The 21,594-nt window shown below is 38.5% G+C and overlaps 1 protein-coding gene across 1 annotated transcript in view; it reads right to left on the bottom strand.

The window, feature by feature from the left end:
- Positions 1 to 21,594, bottom strand: part of BTBD9 (BTB domain containing 9) — a 126,339-nt gene that overhangs the window by 36,156 nt on the left and 68,589 nt on the right. The window contains exons 8-9 of the mRNA XM_051613233.1: positions 17,858 to 17,967; positions 10,663 to 10,852 (exon numbers count right to left, since the gene is read on the bottom strand). Coding sequence (XP_051469193.1) covers positions 10,663 to 10,852; positions 17,858 to 17,967 — 300 coding nt within the window. The remainder of the gene's footprint in view (positions 1 to 10,662; positions 10,853 to 17,857; positions 17,968 to 21,594) is intronic.

Here is a 21,594-nt window from a genome sequence, read left to right as displayed (position 1 = left end):
GGCCTGAAGGGGGGTGGTCTAAGGAGGATTTGGTCCCACCAGTGTGCTCTACTTGCTTCCTGAAATGCCTGTACGCTAATGCACGCAGCATGGGGAATAAACAGGAAGAGTTAGAGGGTTATGATCTGGTAGCAATAACAGAGACATGGTGGGACAGCTCACACGACTGGAATGTGGCCATGGATGGCTATGTGCTTTTTAGGAAAGATCGGTCGGTGAAGCGAGGTGGTGGAGTTGCTCTTTATGTGAGAGAGCAGCTAGAATGTATTGAGTTTTGTGCAGGGGCTGATGAGGGGCAAGTTGAAAGTCTGTGGGTAAGAATTAAAGGGCAGGGTGGTATGGGTGATACAGTTGTGGGGGTCTACTACAGACCTCCTGATCAAGATGAGGAAGTTGATGAGGCTTTCTACAGGCAGCTGAAAGCAGCCTCACAATTACAGTCCTTGGTCCTCATGGGAGATTTTAACTACCCCGATATCTGCTGGAACACTTATATAGCCAGCCTTTCACGGTCTAGGAGGTTCCTCCAGTGCACTGATGACAACTTCTTAATGCAAATGGTGGATAAGCCGACTAGAAGAGGAACGCTGCTGGATCTTGTGCTCACCAACAAGGAGGGCCTTGTTGAAGCAGTGGTGGTCAATGGCAGCCTTGGCTGCAGTGACCAGGAGATGGTGGAGTTCAGGATCCTGTGTGGGAGGAACAGAATACCCAGCAGGACCAGAACCCTGGACTTCCACAGAGCAAACTTCGGCCTCCTCAACCAATTGTTAAGGGAAGTCCCATGGGACAGAGTGCTAGAAGGTAAAGGGGCTCAAGATAGCTGGACAACATTCAAGGACCACTTCTTGCAAGCACAGGATCAGTGTGTCCCAATGGGTAGAAAATCTAGTAAGGGAGCTAGGAGAACAGCATGGTTAAAAAAGGAACTGCTGGGCAAACTCAAATGGAAAAGGAAAATCTATAGATCATGGAAGGAGGGGCTGGTTACTTGGGAGGAATATAGGACTGTTGTCAGAGAATGTAGGGAGGCAAATAGGAAAGCTAAGGCCTCCTTGGAACTTAACCTTGCAAGTCGGGTTAAGGACAATAGAAAGGGCTTTTTCAAATACATAGCCAACAAAACTAATACCGAAGGCAATATAGGCCCACTGCTGAATGAGGTGGGTGCCCTGGTGACAGAGGATTTAAAGGCAGAGGTGCTGAATGCCTTCTTTGCCTCTGTCTTTACTCCTGCAGGCTTTCCCCATGAGCCCCAGTTTCATATAGCCCCAGTAGAAGTCAAGATAAAGGAGGAGTTTGCCCAGGTAGATGAGGATTGGGTTAGGGATCAGATGTGTAATCTGGACATCCATAAATCGATGGGTCCGGATGAAATGCATCCAAGGGTGCTGAGGGAGCTGGCGGAGGTCATTGCTAGTCCACTCTCTATCATCTTCGGTAAGTCATGGGTAACAGGAGAGGTGCCTGAGGACTGGAGAACAGCAAATGTCACTCCAGTCTACAAGAAGGGCAAGAAGGAGGACCCGGGTAACTATAGACTGGTCAGCCTCACCTCCATCCCTGGAAAGGTGATGGAACAACTTGTCCTTGGCACTATCTCTAGACATATCAAGGAGATGGGGGTCATCAAGAGTAGTCAACATGGTTTTACCAAGGGTAAGTCATGTTTGACTAACCTCATAGCCTTCTATGAGAAATTACTAGGTGGATAGATGATGGTAGAGCGGTGGATGTGGTCTATCTTGATTTCAGTAAGGCATTTGACACCGTCTCCCACAGCATCCTTGTAGATAAGTTGATCAAGTATGGGTTTGATGATCAGGCAGTGAGGTGGATCAAGAACTGGTTGAAAGGAAGAAGTCAGAGTGTTGTAGTCAATGGGGCAAAATCTAGTTGGAGGCCTGTGACTAGTGGAGTCCCTCAGGGGTCGGTACTGGGACCGGTGTTGTTCAACATCTTCATCAACGACCTGGATGAGGGTACAGAATGTACCCTCAGCAAGTTTGCTGATGACACCAAGCTGGGAGGAGTGGCTGACACACCAGAAGGCTGTGCTGCCATTCAGAGAGACTTAGACAGGCTGGAGACTTGGGCGGGGAAAAACCTGATGATGTTTAACAAGGGCAAGTGTAGAGTTTTGCATTTGGGGAAGAAAAATGTCATGCACCAGTACAGGTTGGGGGCTGACCTGCTGGAGAGCAGTGTAGGTGAAAGGGATCTGGGGGTCCTGGTAGACAGGAGGATGACCATGAGCCAGCAATGTGCCCTTGTGGCTAAGAAGGCCAATGGCATCCTGGGGTGTATTAGAAAGGGTGTGGTTAGTAGGTCAAGAGAGGTTCTCCTCCCTCTCTGTTCTGCATTGGTGAGGCCGCATCTGGAGTATTGTGTCCAGTTCTGGGCCCCTCAGTTCAAGAAGGACAGGGAACTGCTGGAAAGAGTCCAGCGCAGAGCCACAAAGATGATTAAGGGAGTGGAACATCTCCCTTATGAGGAAAGGCTGAGGGAGCTGGGTCTCTTTAGTTTGGAGGAGACTGAGGGGTGACCTCATCAATGTTTACAAATACGTAAAGGGTGAGTGTCAAGAAGATGGAGTTAAGCTTTTTTCAGTGATGACCAGTGATAGGACAAGGAGTAATGGATACAAATTGGAGCATAGGAGGTTTAAGGTGAATATCAGAAAAAATTTTTTTACTGTGAGAGTGACAGAGCACTGGAACAGGCTGCCCAGAGAGGTTGTGGAGTCTCCTTCTCTGGAGACATTCAAAACCCGCCTGGATGCGTTCCTGTGTGATGCACTCTAGGTGACCCTGCTCTGGCGGGGGGGTTGGACTAGATGATCTTTCAAGGTCCCTTCCAACCCCTATGATTCTATGATTCTATGATTGTAGGTCCCCTCCAACTGAAAGATTCCATTCTAAGTGAGAATAACTACAGCCACACATAGAGAGGACTGTGAAAGCCAGGTAACACATCCGGGTTCTTTCTCCAGCTGTAAGGAAGAACTTTCAGAGATCCATATTTTTCAAAGTATAAAAGATAAGGATCCACTGACAGTCAACGAAAATAGCCGAGACATATATAAAGAAAGAAAAGAAACTTGTGCTACACTACAGATGTTCCCAGCCACAGAGTTTTAAGCTCTGTCTCTTTAATCATCATTCAGAAGAGTGCCCAAGTTTTATATTATAAATTTCCTTCTCTCATTTCAGAAAGCCTTTCTTGCTTTCAGGCTGCTACCTCTGCTAGGAGGAATTTAACTGCAAAAATTATTGCTCACATTTAACATTAAAAAACACAATACTGCTAGAGGGGGAAAATGACCTAGCCAGTTGTCGAATGCAGAATCCTTACTCTCATACACAGATGCTGTCTCAAGTAGATCAACAGAATCATATGGAATCACAGAATGGTAGGGGTTGGAAGGGACCTATGGAGATCATCTAGTCCAACCCCCTTGCCAGAGCAGGTTCACCTAGAGCAGGTTGCACAGGATGGCATCCAAGCAAGTTTTTAATGTCTCCAGAGGCGGAGCCTCCACAACCTCCCAGGGCAGCCTGTTCCAGTGCTCTGTTACCCTCACAGTAAAGAATTATTTTCTTTTGTTTCGGTTAAACCTCCTGTGCACTAGTTTGTGACCATTACCCCTTGTTCTGTCACAAGACACCACTGAGAAGAGTCTGACATCCTTCTGTCACCCACCCTTTAGATATTTAAAAGCACAGACAAGATTCCCCCTCAGCCTCCTTTTCTCTAAGCAGAACAGACCCAGCTCTCTCAGCCTTTACTCATAGGGAAGATTTAGTTTAGCTCTGTATTTCCCATTTTGGAGTCCAAGCATTTAAAGTAAAATTTGGTCTACTGGACAAGCAGATTTACAATAAATTCCCTAGATGCTCTCAACTGGACCCAGCTCATTAGTATTATCAAAAATAAGCTATCAAATTAACTTCAAGAAGCTAAAATAAAGTGCTTTTAACAGAAGCCAATTAGCACATACTAATACTGTCTATTTGCAAATTAAAAACTTCAGAGCTAACTTATTAAAAAATAAAAATGGTTGCCTGCAGCATGATCAAAGACTTAAACCCCACACACACCCCAAAACAAAACCACCCAAATACAACTCCTCTCCTCCTGTTTCATCAGGTCCTCCCCATCTTGCTGTTATTCAGGTTCAAGGTCTCCAAATATTGCAGAGAATGAAATTCAGAAAATGAAATACATTTTTCTTTTAAAAATAAAATATTAAAAGACATTTATGGATTTAGATCCTAGATTTGGTAACTACTAATAATGAACAGATCCTGAATTGATTTAGCATATGTATTTAAACCAAGTCTTCTAAATGATAAGAGGAAAAATCAAAAACATACACAAACTAGTTTTCTTTTAAAAGGGCTATTAAAATGGAGATAATTATGCTTTTCAATGGGATTCTTTTCATCATGGGGGCTCAGTGCTGTTTCCTTGATCTGTTTTTTCAAAGCTATGATCAAGAGTTTCAATATCAGAGGCACAGTGATAATTGTAAATTCAACTAAAAATACTGTAATTAAAACACAACTTGCCTGGCTTTAGAGCAAAAGGCTAACAGGATGTATTTCTTTTAAAAATGTCTATAATTGCTCTCTCCCAAAACAACCTAGCCCAAATTAAATAGGTATTAAAAAGTGTATGGCTCGGCATTACTGCAAACCAAAAAATTAGTGAATTAAAGTTGGCAGAATCTCTCTCAAGTGACTTAGCATAAATGCTAAATGTAGATTTTTGTCTCTTTGGGACTTGTGAAAGAAAATAAAAAGTTATTTCTTCACCTCCCTGCAGTAGCTTTTTTTAGGAGAGACTGGAGAGGGAGACTGACAACAGAATCTATTTGGAATTTATTCTGCATGAAATACCTTTCAGGATAAGCAGTGAAAAATTTGCAGGTGATTACATGAATATTCACTAGTGCACACTGAGCACAAGGGCCACTTTTTATGCCAGATACAGTAATCTTTGAAATACATTCCAGGCAAACTACCAGGCTAAACTTTTGTAGAGAAGCTATGTTTTGCTAAGGTGGGTTCTAAATGACAGGAAGAAGATTCTACTTAAAAAGTCAGAACTACACTCACTGGAAATGCATCTGTTTATAGCAAAATTACTCATGTTCCTAGGACTTTTTGCATTAGAAAAAAAAGGTAAACTAGCTCTTGTTAGTAAATCTTGCCCTCAGGATTGAGAAGGAAAAGCATAATGAAACTATCCAGCTCACTCCCTGAAACATTCATGAGATTTAACATATTCCTCATATGACACTTCTGTGGGTATCTAAAGTCTAGGCCTGTTAATTATTTAATATGGTACTCTTGTTTATATCACATATTCAAAACGCCTCTTTTTATAAAATAAGAGCTTTTAAAAAATTCATATTACAAGTGTGGGAAACTGATTATATTGGCTTTGTTATACAAAATAACACCGCAGTACTTTAACATCGTTGTGCTAAATGTCATGTGATTGCCTGTGATTGATTGTTCTGCATTTATACATTCTCTGCTGTTTCTGCTTGCTTTTTAGTCCTTGTTTTTTGAAAAAAAAAATCAAAATAAATAATTGTCGCAGTTTAGTTTAGACTGTATTATAACTATGTATACTTAAGGTGTTTGCACCTGACAGGATGATACCTGCTTCCTAAACACTATAAAGTCAGTAGTTGCAATGCACAGTATAAATATTTGATAGCACTGTGTTCATAAACTACTTACTTGCTAATAGATAAACAAAAGAAAAATAAAAACTAAATAGAAATTAAAACCTGAGGTAGTTACACTTGTGGAAAGTTGTGGAAAAATTAAAAAAAAAAGGCAAACCATAAAAAAGAGTGTTTTTGTATAATTGTCTTTGCATTTTTGTCTCTGGTTTTCTACATGCCCTTTCATTTTCTACAGATATTTATGTTTCCTTAGCTTTCCTGCAGGAAACCAATCTTTCTTTAGGATTCTATAAGGAAACAAAATTCCTGCATATTTACTATGTGATTATATGATCATTTATTCTGAGTTATGATTTCACTTTCAAGTCAGGCAAGCACAGAAAATGAGCAGCAAAGAAAGAAAAACTTCCTAGGCACAAGTGGTATGAAAAATTAGAAAGTATAAGAAATGTATATCGTGATGGTATAAGCAAGCAGAAAACACATTAAAGCTAACTGATACCGTTTGTTAATTTAAGAATTACTCTGAATATGAAAAGCAAAACAGTTGGCTATCATGTATTCATATTAGTAATAAATTCTTGAAAGAGATTAAACCAGGATAAGTAGTTAATTTATTTTTACAAAGATACAAAATATTGCTATTTATTTCACATGAAAACCACTATGATACAGAAGAAATCTGTCTCCCTCCACCACACACACTCAAACAAATATTTTGGTTTTTTTCTTTTTTGGAAATTTATAGGAGTAAAACACCCTGTGAAGTTATCAGCCAAAGACTATAGCATAGGAGTATTGTATTTCTATTCCAGGGAGAGTTACAGAGAAAGCTATTGTAACATGGCAGTCTTTTCAATAATAAGGTTTTAGCCACTTAAAAGTTAAATTATGTTTACCATATTAAATACATCAATTGCTGTCTTTCTGTTCCTAGTTAAATATAATAGTTTTTCTGTCATTGATAAGGGCCTTTTCAGAGCAGAAAAATAGCAAGGTTATTTTCTGTCCAGGTAAGAAGCAATGTGGAAAAACTACCTAAAGTAATACACTTTCTGTTAACTGTTCCAAGTATCTCGGAAGCTGTTTGAAGTAGAAGTGTTAATAAAAGCATAAACCTCTTTAAATAAAATATAGCATTATTTTGTATAATCTAAAAGACAACATTTAATTACAACTATTTTAAAATAAAATGTTTTCCAGTTCTTTTCTGGTGGAATATACTGAGTACAGACTATCATTACATCTGTTTCAGAATTTCTGAGTAAATTTTTACGTTGAATTCAAGAGTTCCAAATTTCTATACAAATACCTCATGAAGTATTTGATGTAACTAGGTTTCAACACGGTGTCCCATAGCACTCCTGAATCCAAGATGGGATGTTACAGTTCAGATGGGCAGACTACAAAATGGGTAAAAATTGGCTAGAAGGTTTAGTTCAACAGGTAGTGGTTAACAGTTCATCATCTACTCACAAGCTGGATTCAAGAGGAGTTACTCCAGAGTCTGTTCTGCGACCTATCCTTTTTAGTGTCTTTAACAACGATCAAGACAAGAAGGGCCAATGAGGAGGCTTCATCCAGCTTGCAGATGACAGCACACTGTGGTGTGCAACCAATACACTCAAGAGCATGGCTGCCATTCAGGAGGACTGATTGCCAACCTCTGGGAAAACTAATGGCACAGGCAAAAAGAATCTCACAAAATTCAACAAGATCAAAAGCAAAATCCTGTACCTCACACAGACTAATCCACTGCAGTAGTAAAAGCTACAAGCCTGACTGGCTGGGCTAAAAAGGACATGGGAGTCATATAAAACAGAACATGCCATTAGCTGCCTGCGTGACTTCTCAGCAATGAAGGCAAGCAGCATATAAAGCTGCAGCAACAGGAACTAAACCAGCAGAACAAGGGGAAGAGAATATTGTCCTTTACTTGACTCTTGCTAGATCACACCTGGCATACCGCATCCCATTTTGTGCCCAAATACAATATTAATAGATCTGAGCAAGTCCAGCAGAGGACCATCAAGATGGTCAGGAGGTTGAAGCATGTGCACTGTGCAAGATACTGAGGAAATTGGCTTGTTCCACCTAAGGCTTGGGGTCAGGGAGATACCCAATAGCATTTTTCAATCCCTGAGAGCAGGTTATCAGAAAGACTGAGGGAGGCTGTTCACTGAGGTGCACAATGAGAAAAACAAACAAAAAAAACAACCAAACAAAAAGTACACTGTGAGGATAATTAAAACATCAGAATAGGCAACCCAGAGAAGTTGTGGAAACTCCTTCCTTGGAGGTTTTTGAGACCTGACTGACTGCATAAAGCCTTGAGTAGTGTGGTCTTTCCTCATAGCTGACCCTGCTTTGCGGACCATGCTGGCTAGACGTCTTCCTCAAGCTCCTTCCAACCTGCATGGTTTTAAGATTCAAAGACAATGAGACGAATTTTGCAGAAAGCATGCACACAAGATACAATCCTGAAAGATAAAGCACTCTATGCATGCCTGAGTACCAAGAGTTCTTCATACTCAGAATTTAGTTGCCAAGGCAACATGTTCTGACTTGCAGGCTCCCTCCAGCACTATTCTGATTTCTATCGACTAAAAGCATCTACTACCCTTTTCCAAAGGCTCATACATTTACTGTCTCTGACACAAACATAATTAATGGCACATTCATATCTCTGAACTTAAAAATTATTTATTTTAATTCCTAATTATTCATTTAGAATGCAAACCCACAGGTCTAATTACTCACTTTCTGAGGGCTGAGCAATTCATGTCGATCTACGTCCCTGGTGTACAGCTAGCCTAAAGAAAATGCTCCTGGAAAATTTTTTTGAGTATGTGGGAGAGATCAAGGGAGATTTCAAGCAAGCAAACAGCAGGAAAACAGGGAATGAATAGAGTTCAATCAGTTGTGGAAGACATTATGTTCAAAAAAATCTCTTGCTTTCATTAATATGAAATATTAAGACTTTTTGCTCTAATCCATGTTTATACGTCATTTGATTTCTGTACCAGTCACAGATTTTCTGGTGCTAATTAAAGAGATAATTTTCACCATCTTTAGCATTGCACAATGCAGGATATGTTCAGACCCTTGCTTGCCAAAGCTGTAGCTGCCACAAAGTGAAACTTCACCACCCCACTCGAAGAGGCATCTTTCCCTTGGCTATCCATGATCTGCAACAGATGTGGCTGCAACTCAAAGCACTAGATCTTCTAGGCAGAACGTGTAAAGGAAAATATGATATAGTGCTAGCATTTCTGTCCCTAGGCAATAGAGGTAGTCTTCTCTGTCAAAAGATACCTTAATTAGGATGTTTACTATTGTTGTTTTTTAAGGCACACTCTTCATCCTGTTTACACTATACATGAAGGAAAGTCAACAAAGATAGATGAGATTCTGATCCTGTATCTGTACAATGCAATACCACATGCATCACTAAATGCCTGTTAGTTCTATAGGATGTAATCTTCTGCTCAGGAATCAACATTAGCATAGTATTTAATGTAGGAAATTTTTTGCACTGAGTTGAAAAGATGGTATGATTAATCAATTGAAATACAGCAGAAAATGGTAACATAGAAAGACAGAGACTATTGAGAAACTATGCATTTAGTTAATATATTCTTCTCTTCTTCATGTGGCCAAAGCTTCTGCTGCTATTTAAACTTAACTTTGAAGTGGCATGAAAATGATGAAATTACATTTTCAACTATCTCTTTTTTAAGAACTCCAAACTCAAAAGTGTAAAACATAGTATGGAAAGCTGCCTACTACACATTTTCAACTCGTTGCACACAGTGAGAACACCACTTGACCTGCATTATGCGTAACATCTATAGGTAGCATACAGGCACAACAGTATTTCTGTTAGGTTAGAGATTTGCCTCAGTGTCCGTTTTTAAACTTTATCTTCAGAGTTTAAAACCAATATAACAACGCCACAAGCCAAAACCAAAACACAAATAGAAATTGGCTGTTATGAAAGAGCTTTCAAGTCTCACTTGCTCATCAGTTTGCAGAGATGGACAGCATTGAGCTTCTTCCTAGCAATACTTACCTACATGTATTGCAACATGGTCTCAGTTGCCTGCAAGTTCCTCACATGGGGTTTCACAGCCTTTGCTTGCTGGTACTCTAACTTCAGAAACCTTTCTCTTTTTTTTTCATTGTCATAGAGAGCACAAATTAAGCCTCTAACAGCCTAAATTTACATAGAACGGGAAGCCATTCATACAAGGTTTTGTACACTTGATTTTATGAAACAAAAAAACCAATTGGAGTCAGAGAATCTGAAGTTGGCAAGAATATTTTTGGCTTCAATTGTGAACAATCCTGCTCTCCATTATATTTCCAAAGCTTCTACATTAGGCAAAAGTTTGTTCTTCATATGTATACAGACATTTGCTGTAGAAATATCCAATGAACTTTAATCCAGATCTAAACACATTAATTAATCCAACACCGCAAAGCAATATTCAGGATACTGTACCCTTATTATACACTCCAAGTTCAAGTAAGAACTATATAGTGAAAGTAAGAATTATATAGTGAAAAGGAACCTGGTTGACTTGAGATGATGACTTTCTCCAAAATATGCTTCTGTTTTTACAATGAGGTGGCTATGAGAAACTGCACCTACTCTGACCACAAGTGAGGCTTCAGTTACATTTATATTTAAATATATACCTTTAATTTTACAAGTTGACTATTGCTACTATTATTACTCTGAAATATAATTTTTCTGGAATTGCCCTGCAATATCTTGATATATAATTCACACAATTTTTAACATGCCCATTACTGAAGCAAGAAGCCAAATGCCAACTACTAAACAAGTTGCCTAATTACCATCGCTTCTAAATGTAATATATTCTAAAAAAAAAACCCCTGGGCTCAGCAAAAGTTTCACTGTTGCCCTTAATTTAGAGAAAAAGAAACCCTCTTACCGTATTGATCCAATCATGTAGGGCTGTGCTAGCTGCACTACAATAGCTCCGCTGCCAAGCTGATGGCATGTGTACCCAGAATCCCAGTCATAGTTTTTGGTGTCTCCATTCAACAAGGCATTGCGACTGCGACTTACACCCTCAATCACACTGGCACAGTCTGCAATTGTTGCAACATTTTCAGTGGGAACTGTGGAGTAGAACACAAAGATGACAGACATACAATTAGAAGATGGTTCAGCTACCAATTATCTTTATTTCTGGCACAGAATTGGAGAAAAGGAAAAAAAAAGGATTAAAGTATGAGCAACAAAAGGAAATTTAACTCTTATAGAATATGAATTATCAGAATTAAGTGCTACAGATAAATTTTACAGCATTGATACCGGAATAGCTTGGTAAATTAACAGATGGATTTCTGTCTTGGTAGTAAGAAAGCAGTCTTTTGATACAAATGTGAAAAAAAAAATAACGTTCAGCAATTTTAAAATTTTGAAACAAGTTCTTCCTGTTTTCATGAAGAAGAAAGAAAAAAAAAGAGAAAAAAGAGAAAGAAATAAGTGGGAGATAGTTTAAAGCAGTGATCTGGACTGTGGGGAGTTAGGACTCGGTATTTGAAACCAGGGTTGAAGTCTCAAAGCTCAGGTGACTATTCTCAACATGTACCTGTAGGTTCTTCCAGCAATGTCTGACTGTGATTGTAAACTGCACCCCGAAATTTAGAAAATGAAATGTTTCTTAATCCTTACAAAATCCCATAACACAAGTATTGGACTATAAGAAGGAAGGAGAGGCCAACAGATCGGCTACAAAGATGGAACAGCAAGTGCAGAAGTATTTCTCAGTCAAGAGACTACCACAAAAAAAGAAATTATAATACCGCAACAGCAAAAGAAACTACTTAGAATCCATCCTCTTGTAAAAAGGAAGGCCAAACACAGCACAGTGTTTTTTCCTCCAGGAAATAGTGATGACATTATACAGTACTTCCCTGCTCCACTAATTTAATCAAAGATCTTTTCTGGATCATTCTTTTTTATCCTCTACGCAGCCATAAAAAAAGCCAGTGTGCAGTAGCCCGCTATGCCAAAGAAAGTAAAAGGTTTTACTGTTGAATATTAAATTTGCCTTCTTTCATTTACCTTATATGCAGTTATTTGAATATTACAGGGAAAATGAGCAAGTTAGGGAACTCCAAGAATTTTCAAATTAGTAAAACCACTCCTGGGAAAATGATGACTAGAGGAAGGGATGTTCTGTTGAAAACTGCAAGATTACAATTCTAATTGCACAGCATGCCCATCCAAGCCATGAGCAGCCAGTTTTTTTCATAAGAATGCCATGGGAGACAGCGCCAAAGGCTGTACGAGAGTCCAGGTAGACAACATTCACAGTGTTTCCCTTATCCACCAGGAAAGTCATCTTGTTGTAGAAGGAGATCAGGTTCATCAAGCAGGACCTGCCTTTCATAAACCCATGCTGACTAGGCCTCATCACCTGGTTGCTCTGTATATGGTGCATAATAGCACTCAAGACGATTTGCTCCATGACCTTCCCTGGCACCAAGGTGAGATGGACGGGTCTGTAGTTTCCCGGATCCTCCTTCCAGCCTTTCCTGTAGATGGGAGTCACATTTGCCACCCTCCAGTCCACTGGGACCTCCCCAGTTTGCCAAGATTTCTGGTAAATGATGGAAGGAGGCTTGGTAAGCACATCCGCCAGCTCTTTCAGTACCCTTTGGTGCAACCCATCTGTCCCCATAGACTTGTGTATGTTTAAGTGTTGCAGCAGGTCCCTGACCTCTTTGATTGAGAAGGTTTCATTCTGTCCCTTCTTCCTATCCTCCAGCTCAGGGTGCTGGGCGACCAGGGAACAACTGGATCTACTGGTAAAGACTGAGGCAAAGAAGGCATTAAGCACCTCAGCCTTTACCTCATCCTTTGTCACCAAGTTTCCCCCCGCATCCAATAAAGGATGGAAATTTTCCCTAGCCCTCCTTTTGTTGTTGCTGTATTTATAGAAACATTTTTTGTTGTCTTTAATAGCCATAGCTAGCTTGAGTTCTAGCTGGGCTTTGGCCCTCCTCATTTTCTCCCTGCAGAGCCTCACTACATCTTTGTAGTTCTGATGAGAGGCCTGCCCCCTCTTCCAAAGGCCATAAATTCTTCTTTTGTTCCTGAGTTCCAGCTAAAGCTCTCTATTCAGCCAGGCTGGTCTTCTTCATGGCCAACTCTTCTTTCAGTACATTGGCAGCCTGCTCCTGCATCTTTAAGATCTCTTTTTTGAAGTATGTCCAGCCTTTCTGGACTCTACCCTTCAGCACTGTCCCCCAAGGGAGACAACTCCCAATTCTGATGAAAAACCCGTATTTGTTGTAGTGCAATTTAAAAGAGAGTGGAAAAAATAACTTAGTAAATTTATCTGAATGACAAGGATCAATTTAACAACACTTCCAAATTCACAGTATCTTATCCCAAACATTTTTGAATGCCAGAAAAGCAAAAAAAAAGCCAAAACAAGTGTAAATAAATAAATAAATTAGAAATACAGAAGATGCACAACGAACACTTTCAGTTTTTACTAGAAAACAAATTTTGTGTAGTACAGATGCAAATGTATTATTTCAAGCCCACTACACACTGATAACTTCATTACATTTAATAGCTTCCTGTAAAGTATGCATTTAAAATATTGCAGCATCTGAAAATGGCTGAAATACAGATATATGAAATTTCAGAGCTAATTGTAAGTCTCCAGCAACCAAAAAAACCCAGATAATTTTCCATGAAGAGCTAGGATTCTGTGTTTTAAGTACGCAAGTGGAGTCAGGAGCATGATGTTAGGAAAATCACGAACCAATCAAAACACCATAAAACACAAAGGAAAAAAGCACAAGATGTGCCAAGTAATAATTCAAGACAGTGAAAAGGCATCAGTTTCTGAAATATCTAGTGCACAATCAAATGTATGATCATCTCTGTTTGCTCCTAAAAAACTACTGAAGACACCATATTATTATTCTAGAAACCTCTTGATTCCCTGGCAGTAAGGGAACTTTTTTGAGTATCCATTTTATATAGGTATTAAAGCATCTTCTATATATTGCTGCTATTTGTAGGAAGAGGAAGCTACTGAAATCTAGGTTAAACAAAACAAATAAAAGATGCAATGTCAAAATCAATGTTCATGTTGAGGTTCTATGGCATATTTTGGACATCTGCTGAGCTCTGTAAGGCATTCGTCAAACACAGAACAGCTCAGTTTATCCAGTATTTTACCTGCATGTCCCCATAACATTTAGATTGTCCTTCTCACATTTAGATTTCTGCACTAATCCATGACCATCTAAAATGATGTTACCCTGATCAGTCAAACTCCTTAACAACCGTACAGAAACCGTCTTAGTGGTTTTTTAATATGATTCTGTGGTCCTCCCTACAACAGTTAATTAGAAAGTGATTCTAACTAATTGCAGTGTGCAGAAGGTGCCATACTGTTCCTTCTCTCTAGAGGGGTCTGCCACTCCCTATTTTGAATGTTCATTATCATCTTTTATATCCACTTGATAAATAAAATCCCTGCAGTATTTAGATCACCTTCAAATTTTCATAGTTTCCTAAGGGTATGCTTGCAGCAGAGCTGACTTACATTGCTGGGTAAACCTGCATGGTTTTAAAAGAAGGCTAACCTCTAAAAAAGATAAACAAAATACGTTAGCTTTGTGTGGAGTTGACATTAAACTAGACACAAAAATAGCATCTCTCACTGTTTCCTTGGAGACAAGTAGGGCAATCTTTTACAAAGCTGAACCACACACTCAGAAACTGATAGGACTGGTTTCTCTCTGATACACATTTATTTTTTTTTAAATTATTACAAGTAAAAGACAAGTAAATTATTATTTAGTAATTTAATTCCCCCCTCCCTTAAAACAAGTTCTAAGGCATTGAATAGCATATAAATGATGTTTCACAATGACTCATAAGTACTGAACAGCATTTCCCAGGGGGTGACCAAGGACATTCTACATCTACCTCCTGCTCTTCAGTCATTATTCATTGTTCTACCTTTCATGTGTAATGTACTAGTTACAAGACAGTCTGATAGACCAAGACAGACCACAGATAAACACAACCTCATGTAAAAGCCTTCCAACACCACACTCCCTATGACCTTAGCCAGGCTCAAAATACGATGGTAGGCTGGTCAGACCTACATGCCTGCATAGTACTTGGCTGCCCCTCCGCACCAAATACTCATTAACGGACTAAACAAGGTTAGAAATTTTTTCCCCTTAAGGAAGAAAAGAGGAATTGGTTCCTAAACCTAGGTGAGGAGAAAACTGCAAGACCAAAGAAGGCACTGCATACAAGCAGCCCTGTACCCTCTGCTGCAGCTTCTTGCCAATGGGCAGTTAAGAAGCTTTTGCAAATCTTTATGTCACACTGGGTACTGCTTCAGCCCTAAAGGAGTACATCTCTTGCATGTGAAAAATTTATTTTGTTTTGGATTCTAGTTTAAATATTTTATGACTAAAGACCATTCAGAATTTCAGAAGCATAAGTTAATTAAAAGCAAACATTATGCTTTTGAGATTTAAAAAGTATTTACATCTCTGTTAAATGAAAGCTATGTCAATCTCATGACTCTAATATGCAGAACTGTTAACTTACACATTTAGAGATAATACCATGCATTAAGGAAAATTACATCTCAACTCTAACATCTGCGTTAGGAAATAATTGCATATGATTGAATTAATTTCTGTCACTAACCTTGTTTCACAAGACAACAAAGTGTAAACCAACATTAAAACACCAGATAGTGCTAGAAAGAGAATTTCCTGCTACTTTTACCTCAAAACTGCTACTCTACTCCATTCGTAGTCACATGGTTTTTATAAAAGTGGAACCGTGACAGTCTGCTTGATGGAGGAAGCCAGATAATAACATTCTAGCATACAGTGACCATCACAGGTACGTAAAACAAGGCACTAAACGGACATAAGGTCCCTTTGCTGGATCAAAGCCATTGAGAGTATTTTTGAATAGGCAATGCTGATGGCCATAGATTCTGGTGGAACAGCTTTTATGCCCTTGCACCATTTAATGACAGGACTGCTCACAACTAAGAAAATCTTTCCGTTTGTCCCTTTTTCACCATAAATTCTGCAAGGTCATGTATCCAACTGCTGCCTCACTTATAATTGGAATTTGGTTGACATCCCTTTTTCAATTAATTACTCACTGAATTCTTACTCTCTTGATTTTGTATTAATTGTATTGACTACCATCCTTTCAATATAGGAAGCTCTACAAGCTTCGCTTTGCTAATTATAGATCACTTTAAATGACCTACATGTACAACAGCTTGATTTACCCACTCTGAATGACAGCACAGTTCCACTGATCACTACAAACAACAATGGATACTCACTATTATGCAGTCCACACCCTATTTGCCTGTAAGATTCTGCAACTACAGCATTTTTTTCATAAATAGATACATTTTGATAGAGGTCTAATCGCTAAATTATCTTTGAAACTCATGAAATGCTGAAACAGATCAAATAGTTTGGCTCACCAAAATACTCACTCTACCACAAAATATCATAGGGTATCTGAAAGACAGTAAATTACATTCACTTCCACGAACAGACATAGATGCACTACCTTGCCTATTGTTACAACCAAACAATCTTTGAGTTAACACACACACAAGAAGGAAAGCAAGTATATTGAGTCCTAAATTAAGTGTTTGCTGATAGTCTTAAATAAAATATATGCATAACTTTTTGTATGTGGCACATATGATTTTGTATGATGTTTTTATAAGTTCATAGCTGGCCGTGCTAAATATGGAATTCAGCTCAAAGCTCTATATCAAACTTGAAGTATTTTTTCTTCCTAACTAGCTAACTGAAGGTAGAACATTTTCTTTAGACACAGTTCTTCCTTACCGCTTATTCTATTTTCTTGTCAATATCAATTGCAATAATACCTGCAAGCTCCCTAAAACAAAAGCAAAATTTCTGTTTGCATTATGGAACAGCTTGTACACTTTGGTGCTATATAACAAAAATTAGTGAAGTGTGACTTGTCAGGCTACTCGTTCTATGCTTCTTTAAAAAACAATCATGAAAATACAGAGCAAACCTCATGAGATCAGTTGCAACCATGCAACGCTTTTGCTATAGCACACAGGGAATGGGCTGAAGGAGTTGAGTCAGTTTTTCACAGCTAAATATTAGCTTTCTCAGAAAAAAAAAAGTTAAAGAAATATGTCTTGCTAAAATCTTTCCTTCTCAAAACTTTTTTCTCTTCCATGTACTGTAGGGGCATATGTACAATTTAAATATATGTTTAACACCAACAAGAACTCTGAGAATTTTGCTGAAATTCTCTATTTCATGTCAGAAGTACAAACTGTGGAAAATCCCACAGACAACTACTAAGAGGTACACAAAACTATTTCCAATGAATTTCAGGAAGGACAGAAATCACCCTCTTTGTACTATTAAAAAAAAATATCTACATTAAACCTTACTTTGACATAGTTTATCAGACAGTATTGTTGGTCTTTTGGGGATTTCTACCTTGAGTAATGCAGTAGCATGTAGAGGCACACAGAATAATACAAGCTGTGTAGAGCTCCAGATGTAACAGAGCTGCGTCAACGTGGTATTCTGAGAATAAGGACTACATTCTGCCATGGCTAAGCATGTCTATGACCCTTTGAGGGAAAATCAACATGAGAGTTTACTTTCAGCAATTGAAACTAGGCTGTGTAAGAGCCCTAGATGCTCAAATCTATCCTCACTGCAATAAATAACTCTGGTTACTCCATCCTTGTTACAGAATTCATAGTAACCTAGGTGTGAGGCAAGAGCAACCATACTATGACATGCAAACAGAAACTGGATTAGCAGCACAGTGTGACATAATTATCAGTGGCTTCCTAAGCAGTAGATAATTTAATCTGAACTTTAGCATTCCTGCACCACCACTAATTAACCCACAGAAATGGAATTTCAAAGAAGTCACAAGGATTAGCCAACTAATTCTATGCCTATATTATCATCTATCTCAAGTTAAAGATTTCCATGTGGAAACAGGAATAAGAGTGCAGTGACACCCAGTCTTAAAAGGCAAGAGTTTGCAACAGTCCATGCAAAAGGGAAAAATTTATCTCTTACCTATCAGACCTTTCTCAAGAGTAAAGGTTTTGTTTGTGAACATGCATTCAAATGCCACAATATGGAAAACTTTGTTCACTGTGTTGTGAGTCCCAACAATTCGAATATACCTATGAGAAAAAAAATAGCACAAAGTTAAGCACGACAACTTTATATGCACTAAAATATACTCAGTTGGATGATACTGTGTAGATCTGTAAGAACTGACTATTATAAAATGAGGAATGAGAGAGTAAATTATCACAGAGAAATTTATCACAGCAAACAGGCACCTCTCAGAATGCTGGCTGCAGTATAATTTAAGGAAAAAAATAAAACTTAAAGAGCTGTGAAATCCATCAAAAATCTTTCTGGACTAATTTGCCAAGAAAAGCAAAATGAAGGACCTCCTGGTCACTAACACTAACAGAAATGTTCTAGTAGTGCAAGTGTGTGCTTATGGAGGCTTTAAATATTAATAATACTTAAAAAAATTCCTTTACCACGTACTTTTCACCACCAGGAAAGATTTCATGCAGCCATGAGAAACCCTACAAAGTAGAGGTCTCTCTGCAGAAGCCGAACAAATTCCATTTTAATATGATTGCTTCTAATTCTATTACTGGATGTATAGGATATCAACGTCTTTGTTGTTTTATCTTTTATTAATAAGAAAAAATATAATACCTAAACAGTCAAATGTTATGAAACTAAGCTAGTTCTGGGTTTCATTCCTGGTTGTATAACTTGTACTTTGGGACTCGAATTGAAAATCAAATAGAGCTGCTCTTGAACACCGTGACCTATTCACCTGCTATATTACACTGAAGGCTTCATTGTCTATAAACAGCCATTAACCTTGATACAGTCTGATTCTTACCTTTTTGGAAGAGTCAAATAGTTCTTACTATAAATGTTGAAAAATCCTAAATGGAACGTTGTACACCATCTCAGTAAATGTTGAACAAGCATTACAGAAAACTACCTAAACAAAAAAACATTTCCCCACAAAAAAAGGGGTTAACCACCCCGTATAATAAGCTTTGTATCAAATCAACTAATTGAAATTAAGAAGTATCAGAATGTACGAATCTTAAGCAATATCCTCAGTCTGTGGTATAAAACAAACTTTCACTTATATAGCGTAATTATAGCTCCAACATAATGGCCATTCAACAACAGCACTGTTTTGGCTTGTGGACTTCATCATACCAACTTTAAAACTCATACAGATTCCAGTCCTGAGAATTTTTTTTTAACAATTAAAAAACCTCATAGCTAATATGTTCAACCTCCTCCTTCACTTCAAGACTTGAGTGAAAGAGCTCTTACAAGCGAGCCTCACTGACTTTTGTTACTGATACTCATTTCTCTTTACCATAAATGGAAAAATAAGCCCCCTCCCTGAAGTTACAGAACACATATCCAGTCTTTTCAGAAAGGTGCTTTGGAGTTTTGTAGTAGTGGGGGGGGGGTTTGTTTGTGTGTGCGGGGGGTGGGGTTTTTTGTTAATTTACCAGCACAGTATGAACCCTAAAATACACAGGTGATGACCAGGACCTGAAAACTGTAAACGCTTTTGTTCTATCCAGCATCAGAAGGCAGAATTCAACTCAACACAGGAAGAATATTGGAACATTTATAAGTGTATGTGGAGGCTCACTTGCCATAGAGACTCCCTCGTCACAGGCAAGGATTAAGCTGTGCTGCTTGGACAAAACATGCTCTAGGCTAACGAACAGAGCCTAGATACATTGACATACTACAGTAATGCTTCCTTGCTTTGAAAAGTTTAAAGAATAAACAAAGTAATGATATTAACAGAAACACAAGAAACTGCTTCATAATTAGCTTTAAAAGCTAATTTATTAAGAGTTTCTGTGTTATGTGTTGTAACACCAGAGTAAACTTCTTTATTGGTTTTGCGGGTTTTTTTGGTTTCTTTGTTGTTGTTGTTTGGAATTTTTAATATATCAAGAGGGTGAAAGACACACAAGACTTGAATAGTTTGCCATATCATACTACACACTTAGGTTAAATAACATATCACTCACTCATTAGCAAAGTTCTCTGCCAATAAGTAGAAAGGAACAAAGCTGCTTCTTGTAAGCTAAACAGTAATTAAACTATCAGTAATTTTGAACAACAGGTGACAATGCTTCACGTTGCTGGAAAGCTGAATTTTTTTGGTAATGTAAACAAAAATCCCACCCATTAAAATAATCATGTGTACATTAATCTTCTCATTAAACTCATCTTCCAAAGATTATTTCATTGTTGTAATATTATTGCAAGGTAGAAAGTAATCATGTAACTAACCACACCCTTTCTACCCAATACAATACCTCTATTTTATTCTTTCCTTATTTGTCTCAATGTGAACGATCATTTCCTGCCTCACTCTTGCATTTTCCTACTTGGTGGAAATTTAAATAATGGAATCTTCAAAATTACTTTAACTACTAAAATCACACTCTCAGATTTTGCATTAAGATTGTAGCTTATTATTCCACTGAATGCTAGATACTAAGGCCACCAAAGCCTGAGACTGTCAAGATAATCTTTCTTCAAATAGGGCAGAATTTATTAGTAATGCCCAGTACCAGTAGGCAAATAAGCTGTATCTAAATATATTTCAGTTACCACCAATGAAGAGTGACATGACCCGTTTCAGAAGAGTCAGATAAAGACATTGTAAATACTGAAACAATACATCTTAATGAGAAGAACGTTAAACAACGGGCTAAAAAACAGAGTTGGTTCAGAAATACAATAATGAGGAAAAACTGCAAGGTGGACAACTTCAAGATGAGCAATGAAGTAATAATTCTAAGCAAATTTAGAATTTTAAAATGCCTATTACAGCTCATGACATGCTTGAAAACTTGTAAATTTTTCTAGGCAGTTTTCTTTCTGCCAGATGAAAATGCAACCGAGTCATGATTAAAACCAAAAGTATCCTTCAGGCAATCAGATCACGTGCACCATCTCATCATTTTCCTGGAGAGATTAATTAGCTGAAACATAAAAGTACTAATTAATAAAATTACTATGAACACTGCAACTTTGACAAATGCTTAAAATGGATGGAATGTGTTTTATGTGATCACTCATTAAGTTTTTAAAACATTCTGTAGTGGTTTTGGCTGGGACAGAGTTAAATGTGGTAGCTGTTAATGGGGCTAGGTTTGGATTTGAGCTGACAACAGTGTTGATAATACAGGGGTGATTTAGCTACTGCTGAGCAGTGCTTGTGCAGCACCCAGGCCTTTTCTGCTTCTAATACTGCTCCACCAGTGAGTAGCCTGGAAGTGCCCAAGAAGCTGAGAGGGGATATGGCTGGGACAGCTGACCCCAACTCTCCAAAGGGATACTCCCTAATAGGAAGCAGAGATGTTCAGAGTGATGGCGTTTGTCTTCCCAAGTAAGCATTACACATAAGGGAACCTTGCTTTCCCAGGGATGGCTGAACACTTGCCTGCTGATGGGAAGGAGGGAATAAATTCCTTGTTTTGCTTACGCACACGGCTTTTGTTTTATCTTCTAAACTCTCTTTATCTCAACCCACAAGGTTTTCCACTCTTACCCTTCTGATTCTCCCTCCCATCCTGCTGTGGGGGAGTGCGAAATGCGGTGCTAAGTTCCTCACCAGGGTTAACCTACCACATAGTGATGCTGCTCTTGGCTCTGAGTGGCAGAACAGCAACAGGTAAAAGGCTTGTGGAGTTTGCTAATAGGCCTGCAGTACAGAAAACTCA

Source organism: Apus apus, chromosome 3 (assembly GCF_020740795.1).
Source record: "Apus apus isolate bApuApu2 chromosome 3, bApuApu2.pri.cur, whole genome shotgun sequence".
NCBI lineage: Eukaryota > Metazoa > Chordata > Aves > Apodiformes > Apodidae > Apus > Apus apus.
The sequence above is the reverse complement of the archived record's forward strand: the minus strand, read 5'-3'. Positions and strand labels throughout refer to the sequence as shown.